We start from the raw sequence: 16,229 nt of genomic DNA on the forward strand, positions 1-16,229 counted from the left end.
AGCATTGGATCTTCACTCAGATGGTGGGTAAAGGAGTCTACAATGGCGGCATAGCAGAAAGAGAGGGAAACATCACACAGAAATGTGAGCGTGGGGGAAAGACCCTGTCATACTGCTGTTCTGGTCACTTGGATTTGAGTTATTTTCTATTTAACTTGTGCTTTGTGGCAAGTGACCATTTTGCCTGGTTCCCAGTCTACTTCATGGCTGTGTCTTTCTTGAGGAGGGGATGATTGCTATATGAATTAAAATACAGCACCGGGGGCTTAAGAGATGGCTTAATGGTTTAGAGCCACTGTTACTCTTGTAGAGGACCTGGGTTTAGCCCAGCAACAATGTGGTGGCTCACAACCATTTGTAACTCCAGTCCTATGGGGATCTCACACCTTCTTCTGGTAGCAGGTATGCACAGATCACACTTATATACATGCAGGCAAAACATTCATACACATAAAGAGTAAACGAAAGAACATACAACATTAGAAATCTCTTAAAGTTTTATTTTCGGGTGTGTGTGTGCGTGCGTGCATGCATGCATGGGTGCATGCATGCATGTGTGCGTGTGGGAATGTGAGTGTGTGTGTGTGTATGTGTGTGTCTTGTTTTGTCTGTCTGTCTGCCTGTATATGTGTGTGCAGGTGTCGGTGGAATTAAGAGGGCACCAGATCCCCTGGAGCTGGAGTTATAGGTTGTAAGCCTTCTGACTTAGGTGTCAGAGGATCAAACTCAGGCGCTGTGCAGGAACAGTATATACTCTTAAATCAATACACTATCCCTCGCCCCCAGGCCCAGTGGTGTTACTTTCTGAATATAAAACACTTAGCTTTCTGTTCTCTGTCTCCCAAACCCACGTGTTTCTGTGAACTATGAGTCTTCTGTGATAGCCTGAGAAATAGAAGGCTGTACATGGTCGGGGACAACATCAGCAAAGGACTCTGATCCTACTGACTGCTCCCCCTACATGTGTGGACTCCATAGCCACAGATCAGAAACGTTTTAAACATTTCGTCTGTACTGAGCTTTCAGACTTTGTCTTTATTCCATAAACTATACAGCATACCAACAGTTTACATAGCATTCATATTATATTGGGTATAGTAAGTAATGCAAAAGCCGTAAAGCACTGAGGAGGATATGCATGGCTTATAAGCTCTACCATTTGTGTAAGGGGACTGAGTGTCTTTCTCGGTATCTGGAACCTGTTCCCAGGGATGACCGGATCCCTGGCTGGAGTGAACTTTTTTCCCCTTACAGCCAGCTCATTCAGATCTCAGAGAGAAATGACCATCCATCACCAGTGACTGGCCCCAGGTGCGCGCTTCTTCACTGCTTTGATGGATGGCTTTGTGCAACATTTGGTAAGATTGAAACAGATTCCTGAGTTCAGCCTTGGGGAGTTGGTTACAGTCTGCGGTTTAGCAGGTTCAACAATGGCTGTCTCCCAGGCGAAGGCCTGGAAATCCAGGAGTTGTTCAGTTCATGAGGCTGCATTCATATCTCAGCTGGTCTTCAGCTAGAATGAAGAAGTAGGCTCTACTGCTGGTGATGGAATGGACTTGCCAGCGAGAACGAGAACAAGCAGGCGGAGAAAGCAAGCTTCCTTCCTCCATGTTCTTTTGATAGACTGCCAGCAGGCCTGGCTCAGATTAAAGGTGGATCTTCCCACCTCCCAAGATCTGGATTCAAATGGGTCTTCCCATTGCAAATGGTTTAATTATGAAAAATCCCTCCTAAGTGTACCCCGCCTCTGGGGGTTTTAAGTTACTTCCAGATGTAGACAACTGAGAGTAGTCTTTACATTACAGATAGTTCTTCGTTTTTCTGAGCATCATGAGGGCAAACCGCAGTCCTTGCCACAGGACTGTTGGTGTTACTTACCGTGCTGCATCATCGCTGTGCTTAGCAATCCGATGCAACCGGCAGCTGTCAGGACTCACATGGGATCCTCCATTATCAGCAACCTTCTCTGGACATAGAGCCTTCTCAGTAAGACGTTCCCCGAGCTCTCTGCTCAAAGGTGCAGGTGCACAGCCTTCACAGCTCACACGCTCACACACCCCTCAGCTGTAGCGTCCCCGCTGGCCCCAGCCCATCTCTTGAGCTTACTTCTCTTCACTGTGGTAACCAGCTCCCGGTGTATTGTCTGGTAGGCCTGCTTTGTGCTTCGGGCCGTCTTCATGTATGAAGATGGGAACCCCCCGAGAGCTGGCATGTACATCTGAATCTTCACCATTCTCATTACTGCCTGGGCCTACAGATTAGTGCCTGGCTGAACCGATGTCAGGGATTCCTTAGCAGAATGAAGATATCAACTTGGAAAATGGTCCCATCTTCCAGGCCCTCTGTCTCTGCAGCCAGCTGCTGCAGCTGTTTGGAGTGTCTTATTCAGAAGGTCATCTTGTTATTTATGTATCTCTCTCAAATATCCATACCTAACGGGCGCTGACTAAAACCACACAGCTCAGGGCTGGGGCAACAAGTACTTTGGGTAAGGAATCCAGTGAGAGGCTTGCTAGTGAGTCTCCTGGTTTACTTGTAGTGTCTCGCATCCGGCATACGCTGCTGACAAGGGATGCTTGTTTGAGGAGTGGAGCAGCTCCCATCACCCCACTTCCCCATCTGTTTTCATGCCACAGAACTGTTGTTGTGTTTTCTTGTAGGGCACCAATGCCTCTGCTCTGGAAAAAGACATTGGACCAGAGCAGTTTCCGATCAATGAACACTACTTCGGATTGGTCAATGTAAGTATTTATTGTTTCCAATGTAAGTATTTATTGTTTCCAATGTAAGTAGTTAGTGTTTCCAATGTTTTAGGGTATTTGACTTTTGTTTGCGGACTTTTGTTTGTTTGTTTGTTGTTTGTTTGTTTGTTTAGGGGGATAAGATCTAGCTGTGTAGCTTTGTTGGTCCTGAACTCATTTTGTAGACCTGGCTGGCCTTGAACTTACAGTGTTTCTTGCCTCCCTCTGAGCACGCCCGATTCTCCGTCACCGTTGTCATCTCTATTCAAATGACTTTAATCTCTATTCAAAGTACTTTAATTAGTAGTGGAGTCAAATGCTGAAGAAGGGCATTTTAATCTACTTTAAAAAAATGTTCTAGTAGTTGTCCCCAGCAAAGGACTTAATTGCTACATTATTGATTGAATTTGCATCCCTTTCTCACATGCCTCAAGGTCTTCCCTTTGTATCTGTGACCTCCGAGTGATTTCGTTAGCTGTGTGGCCACACCTGCTTTATTTTCTCCTCCTTTTTCACAGCGTGAACCTCTCAGTCTTTGTCAGTACACTTTGAGTTTTAAGACTTGGTGGCTGGCTACCTGTGCTTGGCTAATAATATAGCTTATATTAGAGATCTATAGATAGAGAAGTAGACTCTCCACTTGAGGTAGGAGAGGACTGTCAATTAAGAACCAAGAGTCAATTATCCCGGAATTACTTGGCCCCAGTTATTGTGTGACAAAACTTTTCCTAGGGAGATGCAACCCACACATTAGTCATCCCAGATAGGGAGCTCACTACGGGCCAAATTACAGGTACCACCAAAGTTTAGTTTGGTGAACCAATGAATTTTATTGGGCTTACTTACAGGAGTACTGGAGAGGAGTTACAGGAGCAGAAATGACTCAAAGGCAGCTGCATCAGCAAGGCCCACCCTAGCATGGTGACAGCTCACAAAGCTGGGGACCTGGTGCACACTGCACAGCCTGTAGGCAGCTCAGCGGGGTGGAGAGTGTCCTTTCCAAGTGACTCTGGTCTACTACACCTCCTCCAAGCACTGCGACTGGTTTCTGCTTCTTCCATCAGAGTCTTCTTTGTAGTTTAGCTCTGTTGGCAGGGGTCTAGTGAATCTGGTCAGTTTCAGGGACTTCCTGAAACTATTTTGAGTTTTTCACTTTCCTATGTAAGGAGCTTCTTTCTCTGCTAGATGGAGGGTTTCAATCCTGGAGGAAACTGTTCCTTACTTACTGCTCTGCTTCCTTGGTGGCAGAACCATGTGCTAGAGTGGGTGCCCATTACCCCTATGAGTTTTCTATGTTACTGTGTCTTTATTGAATAGAAGTTTTAGGTGCTAAGTGTGTTAGCTCCAGACATGTGGGTTTCTGGAGCAGTTGCTCTGCTAGCCTGCCAGTGTCAGGCTGTGAGGTGGGCTTAGAGAAAGAAGTTGGACACATTCTTTGCAAGTAAATGCTACATTGGGTATAAAGGAAAGCGCTACATTTGAATTCTCCCAGTACTGTTAAGTGGTGGTGTGATCCCAGGCAAGGAACTTGGCCTTTCTGGTCCTCCATTTCTGCATTTACTAATTGTGAAAGATGAACAGGAGAGGGAGAGGGAAAGAGAGAGAAGGAGAGAGAGAGAAGGAGAGGGAGGGGCACTATGTGAGGTTCTGATGAAGTTGGGGCATATTGTAGACATTTGGAAAATATTCCTTTTATTTCTTCAGAGTTGACTACTAGACCAGGCCAATAGTGACTGAAGGGTGTCTGGGTAAAAGATATTGAGAAACAGAGAGAAGACTGGACAGAGGAAGGCTACATTAGGACCTAGAAATACAGGGTATCATAATGGCAAAACCCAATGTTTTTAAATACAGTTTACTTTAGCCACTATGCATGGGCCTCCACTTACCTTTCTGAAAAGAGTTTTTCAATTCATGAGAATTTTTCCCTAGTTAAGGAAAATACCAATGCAGACTATAGAGAGAGAATTAAGGCTGCTGCTTTCCTCGTGGCAAAATTATGAGAGTTGTATTTATTAATAGCTTCAATTATGATTCCTTACCTGGTAATTTATGACAGCACCAGCCTCTGTGTGAAAGGGTTTGTCACCTGCTACATGACTGTGTCTAGGATGTCCTAGCCGCAAAGTCATTCGGAGGTGTCTGTGCTCCAATTGACTTCTACAGCCTAGATCTTGTGATCTAGGCTACGACTCTTGTTATTTCTTTGGAATTTCTTCCTGTTTATTGACTGAGTGTGAACAGCCTTAAAGTACAGGTCTCAGCTAGGGCCTCCAACAGAGTTAGGCTTCAGTCACTTAGAAACCAGGGAGATAATGACGTTCCCTCCAAAGTCAAAATCTCAGTGTCTGACTGGAGAGGGATAGAGTGTTGCTGTGTGGTCCCTAATCTGATTACAGAGGGACCAGGGGCTTGTGTGATACCATACATATTGGGACAATTGCCACCTTGGACGAAACACGAGGCAGAGTAACTCAGAAGAAGGGAGGGTGGTCAATGGAGACACTTCTCGCTACATTGCGTTGGAGTCCATGAGATTTTGTACTGTGGGGTGGCAGCCACTGCAGTCCTGACAGAGGGAAACAAGCTCTGTTCCTTAAAGGCTTTGGTTGAGCAAGCGGTTCTTAACTCCTTAAATACCCACCTCCCTGCATTGTATGTGAGTGTGCATATGTATGTATACATACATGTATACATACATGCATACATACATACCTATGTATACATGTATATATATATACACACACACACATATATATGTATATATACATACACATACATACATCTCCTCTTGAGCTTCAGTTTCTTTTTGATTTGGATTTTTATTTTTACAGTCATGGGAGGGTGTTTGTTTTTTGAGACAGGTTCTCCCTATATATCTCAAGCTGCCTGGAACTTATTGGGTAATACAGGCTGCCTTCTGATTTGCAATGGTCCTCTTGCTTCAGCCTCCCAAGAGTGGGGACCGCAATGTGCATCACCACGCCTGAGGTCAGGGGAGCGTGTTTATATCACTTTGTGTCTTTTCTTCAGCCAGCTGCTTTTCTGAGTCTCCGTGCTGTGTGCCTTTTCTTCCTTGTCTTTTTCTGAGCACCAGAGCTCATTAGATTCCTAAACAGAGTGCTTATTATAAGTTTATAGACTTTGATGGATCAGAAAAGCACTAGAGTTAATAGTCTTCTCTTGTCTATGGGGGGCGCATTCCAGGACCCCAAATGAATGCCTAAAACTGAATGGTTTTATATAGACTTTATATAGACTGTTTTTTTCTATACATGTACACTGGTGATAAAGTTTAATTTATGCACTAGGCACAAGAGATGAAATTATGTTCTAATAAAATAGAATAATTACAGTAAATTATCAGTATTAGTTTGTTTCTTAAGACTAGGTTGGGGCCATTGTTAAGTAATATAAAGGTTACTTGTGATACCTGGGATATCTACCAAGTGACTAGTGGGCAGGTACCATATATATTGTGGATTTAGGAGACTGAGGGGTGATTTGCATCCCTGGCAGGCTGATGTAGGATGGTGTGAGAATCCATCACAGCGCTCAGAATGGTGTACAATAGAAAATTACAGGTGACTTATTTTCCATTTAATGTTCATAGACTGGGGTTGACTCCCCATAACTGAAAGCATAGCAAGTAAAACTACAGCTAAGGGTGTGTGTGTGTGTGTGTGTGTGTGTGTGTGTGTGTGTGTGTGTATATGACGCTACCCCAGTGGTTCTCAACCTGTGGGTCCCGACCCCTCTGGGGTTCCAACTATTCTTTCACAGGGGTCGTCTAAGATGGTCGGAAAACACAGCTATTTATATAACAATTCATAAAAATAGCAAAATTACAGTAATGAAATAGCAAAAGAAATCGTTTTATCATCGGGGGTCGGGGGACACCACATAAGCGGGTTGCAGCATTAGGAAAGGTGAGAACCACTGCTGTACCTTTTGTCCCTGTTGGGCGCTGATATGGGAACGTAGGGATGGGAAGGTTCCTGGATCCTGGCATCTCCTTCTCCTCCCCTACCCAGAGGTGCACACACATATATGTATGTGATTCCAGTCACTCCTCTTGTGCTTTGGCAGTTTGGGAACACATGCTACTGTAACTCCGTGCTCCAAGCATTGTACTTCTGCCGGCCGTTCCGGGAGAATGTGTTGGCATACAAGGCCCAGCAGAAAAAGAAGGAAAACCTGTTGACGTGCCTGGCAGACCTTTTCCACAGCATTGCCACGCAGAAGAAGAAGGTTGGCGTCATCCCACCAAAGAAGTTCATTTCAAGGCTGAGGAAAGAGAACGGTGAGTGCTGCGGTCATCGCGGGTTAGTGGCTCCAGGCAAGGGAACCGGAAGGGGACCAGCAGCGGTCCTGCTGCAGTCATCCTGGGTTCGAGGCTCTGGAATGGGGAACAGCAGCGGTTCTGTGTAGCCAGAAAATGAAAAGCTTATTTAATTTTTGTAAGGGACAGTAAGTATGATCAGCCACAGTGTTTTTTTTTTTTTAAGAAAAGATGTTTCAGGGACTGGAGCTCAGCGGTTAAGAGTGAACATTTCAGGAGTGAACTCTCCTAGAGGACTTGAGTTCGGTTCTCAGGACCCATACTGAGCCCTGTAACTCCAGTTCCAGAAGATCTAATACCCTACATATTACATACAATTACATAGCTACCCCACACACATGAATAAGAGAGAGAGAGAGAGAGAGAGAGAGAGAGAGAGAGAGAGAGAGAGAGAGAGAGAGAGAGACAGGGGGCAGGTGTCCTAGTGTGTAATGTTAAACCTCAGGAAACAGAGACAGGACATTACTGTGAGTTCCATGACACCTAAACCAGGCCACCTACATGTTTAGACCCTGTTGCAAACTTGAAACTTAATCAGTTAATTAATTTATCCTCTCCTTTTATAATTTAATTAGTTAATAATTAATTAAATTAGAAAATGAAAAGGATAAGGAAAAGACAGGGTTTCTCTTTATAGTCCTGGCTATCTTAGAACTTGATTTGTGGACCAGGCTGGCCTTGAACTCAGAGAGAGCCCATCTGCCTCTGCAGTGCTGGGAAGAAAGGAGTGCCCCACCACTGCTCAGTAGAAGACATTTCTTCTTTTCCCATTATACATGAAACAAACAAACAAACAAAAAAACAGAATATAAATTTAAAAACTGATATTTGACATCCTACTTAGAATGATTTCTTTCTCTTTTCTTCTATCTTCTTTCTTTCTTTCTTTCTTTCTTTCTTTCTTTCTTTCTTTCTTTCTTTCTTTCTTTCTTTCTTTAACATGCCACACTCTGGGAAAGGATCAGTGTAAGGATCAAATACATTGTTCATGGCAGAAGTTTGAGTGCTGTACACCTAGGGTTAGACGTGTTGATGCACTCACTGAGCACAACAGCACTACCTCATGAACTGTGAATGTAGCACAGGTTACCCAAAGAGGCGCTGGTGTGTTTGAAGTAACGTGCTCTAGTTTGGATGTGACATGTCCCGTCTGGGCTTGCTGATTCTCTGACAGTGGTGTTGTTGCAGGAGATCATGGAAACCTTAGGATTTGGGACATAGCTTTGAAGTAGATCACAGGAGTGAGCCTTTGAAGGGGACACCTGGTTCGTAGTCTATCTCCTATTCTGTGTCTCCTGTGCACTGTGAGGTGCACCCCATTGCTCCCGTGTCTGGGGCTGAGCAAGTAAGGGTAGAACCCTCTGGAACCTCGAGTCCAAACACATCCTTCCTCTTCTGAGATAATTTGGTTGTGTGTTTTGTCAGTGCTGAGGCCAGAACACTACAAAAGTCAGTGGCGAGGTTTCCAGTCAGCATTTTTTTTTTGTTTGTTTTTTGGAGGGTAAATGGTGATAGAAATATATTGTATATTCCAGAAGTTTTACACTGATTTTTCTGATTATTGAACTATTTAATGGGACAACTTGTATCTTCTCTAAATTCCACTTTACTCCAATGAACTTACACAGTTCACCCAGTGTTTCTTTTACAAAGTTTTGTTTAGTTTGATAGCAAGCTTTTAGAAGTCGTAATATTTATGTATGCTAGAATAAATGTGGTTTGAATAAAGAAAGAAGCCAACCATCCCAGTGTAGCTGTGAGTAGTTGGACTAGCAGTAGGGGCTTCTAGCTGCTTGCTTGTCCTGACAGCAGGGGCAGCAGTGGGCTTAGGGCATTTGTGTTTGTTTTAGGAGCACTATGGGAAAATTGTCTGTTCACATATACTTCATATTTCTTTCATCTTTCATGTAAGAGTTTTCCAGGCTGACCTTAGGTTTAATATGGCTCACAGGAAGAGAATGTAGTTGCTATGGCAAAATGACTCAATGACTAATTAGTCATTGGGGGGGGTCACATGTTAAGAATCGCTATTTAGGGGTTCAGTAGATAAGGTACTCAAGCAAGTAAGAGGATTAGTGTTCAGATCCCCAGAGCTGAAAGCCGGGCAGGTGTGGTAGCCTATTTGTAATCCCAGCAAGAGGAGGCGGGGAAAGGGGTGGGTGGAGCCAGCTGGTTAGCCAATAAGTGAATACCAGAGTCAGCGAGTTAGGGAGAGACCCTTTCTTAACAGATAGTGTGTGGGTGACTGAGGAAGGTTCCTGTGTCAGCCTCTGCCCTCTTAATACGCATGTACAAGTGTGTACCTGCTCGCGTGTGTGCTCCTCCACCCACACTGCATGCATACAGACAAAACCAAGAGATATTTAATCAAGGTTTTTGTTTCGTAATTTTGGTTCTTTTCTAGAATGAATTAAACCTTGGATCGTTGTTATAGATGACTGTAGGGAAATACCGGATATTAGTTTTTGGTGGGTGGTAGGAAATGGAAAGGAATGAGTCTTTGAGAAGTTACTCATTTGTAATTGCACAGTAGAGATGAAATACATTTCTGTGCCACGGCTGTCCAGTCTTTGGATATAGTTACTGAAGCTTGGCACGGAGAACTAAATATGTCTTCTCGCTCTTGAAGATGCAGAGTGTGAAATGATGACCTTCTCCTTTCCAGATCTCTTTGATAACTACATGCAGCAGGATGCTCATGAATTTTTAAATTATTTGCTAAACACTATTGCGGACATCCTGCAGGAAGAGAAGAAACAGGAAAAACAAAACGGGAAATTAAAAAATGGCAACATGAATGAGCCGGCAGAGAATAGTAAGCCAGAACTCACCTGGGTCCACGAGATTTTTCAGGGAACACTCACTAACGAAACTCGATGCTTGAACTGTGAAACTGTGAGTACTGGGCGGGGGCATCCTTCTTCCTTGTATGTGTGTATTAAGATATCTCACGCTTACTGTTGCCTGCAGTACATGTGGGGCTAGCCTGTTTTACTATGCCTCAGAAGCTCAGGCGCAAATTCTTGGAAGTGTGGGTTCATCGTGATGTCTGACTCAGCTGGCGGGAGTAGAGTGTTGGAGACAAATGCCCTGAGATGTTGGGTTACTACACTCCATGGATGGATTTTAGGGCTAAACTTATTGGACTAGACCGTGACCCACTTAATAAGGTTCTCATCATAAAGAGGTCATGAGTGATGTAGAGACTATTGCCATGACTTCTGGGAGTCTAAGGTGGTGTATCTTACTTAGAGGGAAGGGAAAATTCACTTCTATTTGTAGTCAGCTGGGTAGGTGAGAGGCCCATCTCAGCATTCATTTAGCTATGGAGTGATCCTGTGTAGTTGGTTGTATCTGGCCATTTGGATTTAAGGCAATCTTCTCTAGGGAGTGACTCAGAGTGACATTATTTGCTTGTTATATTTAAACTTTGAGAGTGACTTCATATTTTGCTAGGTTAAGAGCCCAGCTGCCTGAGTTTCAATGCTAGCCCCGACTCGCACAGACATTTCCAACCTTCCTGTGACACTGCAGTTTTCTTCTCTGTCTTCTGTCCTCATCTGTAAAACAAGGATGGTGAGCACGTTATTCCATTGGTGTCTGGGAAGAGTGGATTTGGTGGCGTCTGTTTAATGCACGCTGTGCTTGACACATAGCAAAGTTTGTAATGAATGCCATTTGTCAGTTATCCTGACTGCTAAACCCTTAGCAAGTCTGTGTCTCTTTACAACTCTCGGATTTCTTGGTTCAGACAGACCCGGCTGAATATACATTTTTCTGGGGAGAAGAGATAAGCAGCTTTTAACAGAATCTGCCTCGTCACGGTCTGCCCCACTGCTGTTAATGGGGCCAACCCTCTTGGGTGATTTAAACCAGGCCTTCTTAGCTTTTTTTTTTTTTTTTTCTACTTGTGACCTCTTTTTAGCCCAAGAAATTTTATATGACTGGTTTATAAAGTAGGCATAAAAACCAAACATTTACAATAATCGTAAATTTATTTTACAGTCGTTCTCTGGGGTCCATATAAATTTACCATGTATTACGCTTGAAACCATATTTGCATCCTAGTGAGATGTGTGTACTTGTTTATCTTTACACAAAGAAGTCAATCATGGCTGACTCTTTGATGCTGCGGTATACAGAACACCCTTTGGGTTTTTCAGAGGTGATCAATATTTTGATTTTTATAATCATTAGTGCTGAGAACCCTGCTGCACATAAACACTTAGGAGAAAAATGGCAGGAGCGTGTTTAGGGCCATTTCATAAAGTGTTGGACATCCTATCCTGATCCCATGACAAAAACTAATTTCCCAGTTTTTGTATTTGTGCTTTTAAAAGATGTTTTTATTTATTTTTATTGTATGTGCATGTATGTGTGTGTGCCTGTGTGAACTTATGTGTTCCACATTCATGCAGATGCTCACGTAGGATGCGAGAGACTGTTGGATCCCCAGGAGCTGGGGTTACAGGATCTGCCCTATGTAGGTGTCGGGACCCAAATCCAGGTTCTGAACAAGAGCGGTGTGTTTTCAGAACATACCCCAGTCAGCTTCTGAGCCACCTCTCTGGCCCCCATTTAGCAATATTTGAAAGAAGGAGACTAAAAATTACAAGTATCCTTTCCATCTGGAGATGATAAATTTATAACATTTTTTTCCAAAATAATATTGCGGTTATATAAGTCTAGAGATTAGCATTTGGCATAATCCTATTTATCTGGGTCTCTGCCTTCCTTCCTCCCCTCCCTGCTTTCTGATCTTTTATGCTTCCTTTTTCAGTAAAGTCCAAGTGGATGCAAAAACTGAACACAGTACCATGCAAGGTGTGTGTGTGAGCTCGAGGAATGAAGAGCGCTAACTAGCTCTCCCCTCCTTCCGCCCCTCTCCTCCCTCAGCCTGGTTTATTTTATAAGCACACACCAGATATCATTTCATTTGCATTTACTTATCATCTGTGTACGTCACTAAAAATTGAGTCTTTTAAAACAGCACAATACTATTTTCACACCTCAAAAGAATTCTGCTATTTTTCACTCAGTTGTTGAAGTCTGCCTGGTTGTGTCCTCTTATAGCAGCTGTTTAATTATGTTTTTTAATTTTCTATTTTCACATGTATACGTGTGGCCGGGGTGAGTGTATGCGAGTGCACATACATGTGGAGGCATAACCTTGATGTCAGAATCATCCTTCATCACTCTTCCCCGTCTCTTCCTAAAGCCCAGAGCTCACTGATACGGCTGATCTCCAGGGCCAGCTTGCTTTGGGGATCCCCACTGTCTTGTTTTCTTGGGCAGAGATTTAAGTGGGTTAGCATGTCCACTCAGCACTTACGTGAGTTCTGGGAGTCCAGACTCTGAGTCCTGCTTACGCAGCAAGTGATTAACCACCGAGCCCTCTCCCCAGTTCAAATGTTGGATATTTATGGTCCAAATACCAGTATTTGTGTTAATTTATAATTTATCCCCCACCCTCCCTTTCCCTTCTCTGATTCATTTGTTGAAGAAATCAGGTTGTTTGTCCTATATAGTATTTTCTACATTTTGAAAACTTTTTTGTGATGTTATTTACCTAATTAAAAATTAGGAATGTGTATGTGTGGAATGTGTGTATGCTCTGTGTGTGTGTGTGTGTGTGTGTGTGTGTGTGTGTGTGTGGTGTGCATGTAGGGGTGTGTGGTGTATATGATGTATAGTGTATGGGGTGGTGTGTATGTATGTTATGGGTATGTGTAGTGTGCATGTTATGGGTGTGTGTGGTGTGTGTTAGGCTGTGGGGTTTGTGTGTGTGTGTGTGTGTGTGGTGTGCATGTAGGGGTGTGTGGTGTATATGATGTATAGTGTATGGGGTGGTGTGTATGTATGTTATGGGTGTGTGGGGTGTGTGTTAGGCTGTGGGGTTTGTGTGTATGTGTGTGTGTATGTGTGTGTATGGCGTGTATGGTATGTATAGTGTGGGGGTGTGAGGGTATGTGGTGTGTGTGTTGGGTGTGTGTGGGGTGTATGCATGTGAGGGTGTGGAGTGTTTATGATATGTATGGTAGGGTGGGTGTGTGCGCGCACATGCATGCATGTGCAAATGCCAAGGTAGTGGTGGGAGGTCAGAGGACAGCTTCCAAGTGTCAGCTCTCTCCTTCTATCTTGTGGTTCCTGGGATTTGAACTTAGGCCATCGGGCTTGGTAGAAGAGCCTTTACCACTGTTGTCCTGTTGTCCCTGTCACCCATCCTGAGCCATCTCACTGGCTCCCCATTCATGCAACTTTTGCAATAAAATACCAGCAGTTCTCTCGTAGGTCTGCTTCTGAGAAGTCCCCAAAAGACTTTTGTTCATATACACTGAAAGACTTACTTGCAGAGGAAGGCTTGGAACAGTATTTTATCTAATTTTTTCTCCCATTGTATATTTTGATCATCTTTTTCTCCTCCACCACCTTCTCCCAGATCATTCCCATCTCCCTGTCCATGTTCTTTCTTTCTCTCTCCTAAAACACAACATAACAAAGACTGACTATCAGAACAAACAGAAAACCAAGAGGAAACAAAAAGCCCACAAGACCAAACCAAACAAACAAACAAGCAAACAAACACCCCACACCAAGACCAACAACAGCCATAGAACAACGCCATGAATATGTTGGGCGTGGGGCCTACTGGATTATGGCTGAAACGCTCAGTGCTTCTCCTTGGGAAAAAGCTGATTTTGGAGCAGCATCTTAAAAACAAAACCTTGCGCACGTCGCCATATCCCTCACTCTATCGCCCACCAGAGTGCCTCTGACCAATCTCACTTTTCTCCTCCTCTCACCCCCTGCCTCCAAGTTCATCATTACTTTTAGCTTTATATATTCTTAGCTCTTGCTTTGCAGCTTTTGAGAATGTTTATTTTTATTTTTAGTTGTGTGTAGGTGTATGGGTCGGCATGTGGGCGCAGGTGCCCATGGAGGCTTGAGGCATCTGGTGCCCTGGAGCTGGAGAAGTGAGCTGTCTGACGGTGTGATCTGAACCTGGGGTCCTTTGAAAGGGCAGCCGGTGCCTTAGCTGCTGGGCCTGCTCTCTAGCCCACCGCCTTGTTTTAGGGACAGTATCTCTGCGTGCTTATTCCTAGATATGTAGTCAATTCTGCACCTTCATGAACTTGTTTTTCTCCTGCTTTTAAGATTCAGCCATTTGATTGTGTACAGTGCGGTTCATTGTTTTTTGTTTTGTTTTGTTTTTTTGTTTGTTTGTTTGTTTTATCGTTGTGTAGTATTTTATTTCAGGAATATACCACAGCTTATTTTCCCATTCTTTGATGACAGTCTGGTGTTTTTAGCTTTCTCTGAGACAACAGCGCTGGAAACGCTCTCACACACGTCTGGTGTGTGTGTGTGTGTGTGTGTGTGTGTAACTTCTTTCTAGGGTACCCCTCAGGCACAGGATTGCTGTCATGGAACCTGCTCATCTTCAGGCGGTCTAGGTAAAGCAGTTGGTTCTGGCGAGGTGGCAGTTAGCTTAGTAGAGTTAGTTACTTGTGTTGGTCTCCGCTTTGTGTTTTTGTAGTAACCAAGTAGCTTCCTCTTTGTCTCGTGGATTTTTATTTGTAATTATCTTGTAACATACTTTCCCCACTAGTTTTTTAATGAAATTGACTCGACTCTCTCCTTTGCTTGTCTATTTGGCAGTCAACATATTTGTAAAACCATGTTTCTGTGAAAGATTTTGCATTCATTCTGAGCTCTCCGTCCCGTGCATGTCTGCTGGGACTCGCTGCTTTTCTCCATATCCTTAAGATTCATGGTTTGGTTTGCGTTGTTGTTGCTGTTCACACGAACAGTCACGTAGCCTTTTGTATCCCGGCTCCTTTGATTAGCATCCCTGGTGAGGGTCACTATGTCTTTGATGTGATGTGTTAGCTCACTCTTTGTCACTGCCATGTGGTGACTTACTGGATGAATGATGACATGCATTCACCAAGTTTATGGTTGATGACTCTCTCTGTTCACTTTTACTTTGGGGCGAGTACTGTGAACCATGCTGCCGTGGATATTGTAATAATATCTAGCCGCAGAATCCATATTTCTCTAGGAGATTATCCTCGGTCTCCTGAAAGTAGATGTATGAGATTTTGTTTATCATTCATATCATTAGAATGTGTCCAGTCCCCACAACACTATACCAGTTTGTACCCTATGTGAGCATTTTATATGTGAGCATTCTATTTCTTTCTGTGTCTCTGTCCATCTGTCTCTCTTTGTTTACTTTTGTATAGTGTCTATGCATGTGTGTGCAGGCAGGCATGCGTACACATGGAGACCACAGGAGGATGCCGGGTGTCATCCTCTATTGCTCTGTGCCTTGGTCCCTTGAGAAAGAGTCTCTTACTGAGCCAGGAGCCTGTTGTTTCTTCCCTAGGCTGTGGCTAGCAAGCTGCAATGATCACTTAGTACTGGGGTACATATATGGGGTACATACAGCATATGGCCATACCTGCTTTTTATGTGGATGCTAGAGTTCTGAAGAGAGGTCTTTGTGCTTCCAAGGAGGAGCTCTCGCCCACTGAGCCCTCTCCTCAGCACGAGTGTGGACACTCTTAGCGGCCGACCCCCACATCACCTTTGCTATCTAATGGCTGGGTAAGTATTCTTCTATTCAGTGACTGGTTTCCCAACACATACATCACTGTGTGGAGAGATGGAGACAGGGGATGCGTGCTCGCCTTGTTTCTCCGATTTCCACCATACACGCCGATCTGAAGGACAAGATGAATAATCAGTTATGTAATTACAATCTCAAAACCAAGCCCCGTGAAGGAAGTGAGGACGATTCCATGTGCTTACGAGGCAGAGAGCAGAGCCATGTGGCATTGTGTTCTGGATTCGCAGCTGGGAAGCCTGCAGCACATCTGCGGCTGGCCCCTCCTTTGGGCTTGTTAATTGAACATTGTTAGTAAATCCACCTTGGCAGCGTGCTGCATGGATTTTCAGGATGACTCTGATAATAGGCTCAGCCATATTTATAGCTTAAAAAAAAGCAAAAAAACCCTACAAACAGAACAAATGATCCCTCACATGCAAATATTGCATTCAGAATTCACCCTGCAGAAGTTGCCGTGTAACCTTGTTTCCTGAAGGGTTAGGTCAGACAGGAACCTGCATCTAAATATTCCTCC

General features: G+C 43.9%; 1 protein-coding gene across 3 annotated transcripts in view; it reads left to right on the top strand.

The window, feature by feature from the left end:
* Usp46 (ubiquitin specific peptidase 46) overlaps nt 1–16,229 on the top strand; it is a 69,204-nt gene that overhangs the window by 28,291 nt on the left and 24,684 nt on the right. For all 3 annotated transcript variants that reach the window (XR_015636524.1, NM_001191596.1, XM_087582481.1), the window contains 3 exon segments: nt 2,661–2,741; nt 6,831–7,044; nt 9,749–9,978. Coding sequence is in view for 2 of the 3 variants with exons in the window: in NM_001191596.1 (NP_001178525.1) it covers nt 2,661–2,741; nt 6,831–7,044; nt 9,749–9,978 (525 nt within the window). In the remaining variant the exon portion in view is untranslated.

Source organism: Rattus norvegicus, chromosome 14 (assembly GCF_021556685.1).
Source record: "Rattus norvegicus strain SHRSP/BbbUtx chromosome 14, alternate assembly SHRSP_T2T, whole genome shotgun sequence".
Taxonomy (NCBI): Eukaryota; Metazoa; Chordata; class Mammalia; order Rodentia; family Muridae; genus Rattus; species Rattus norvegicus.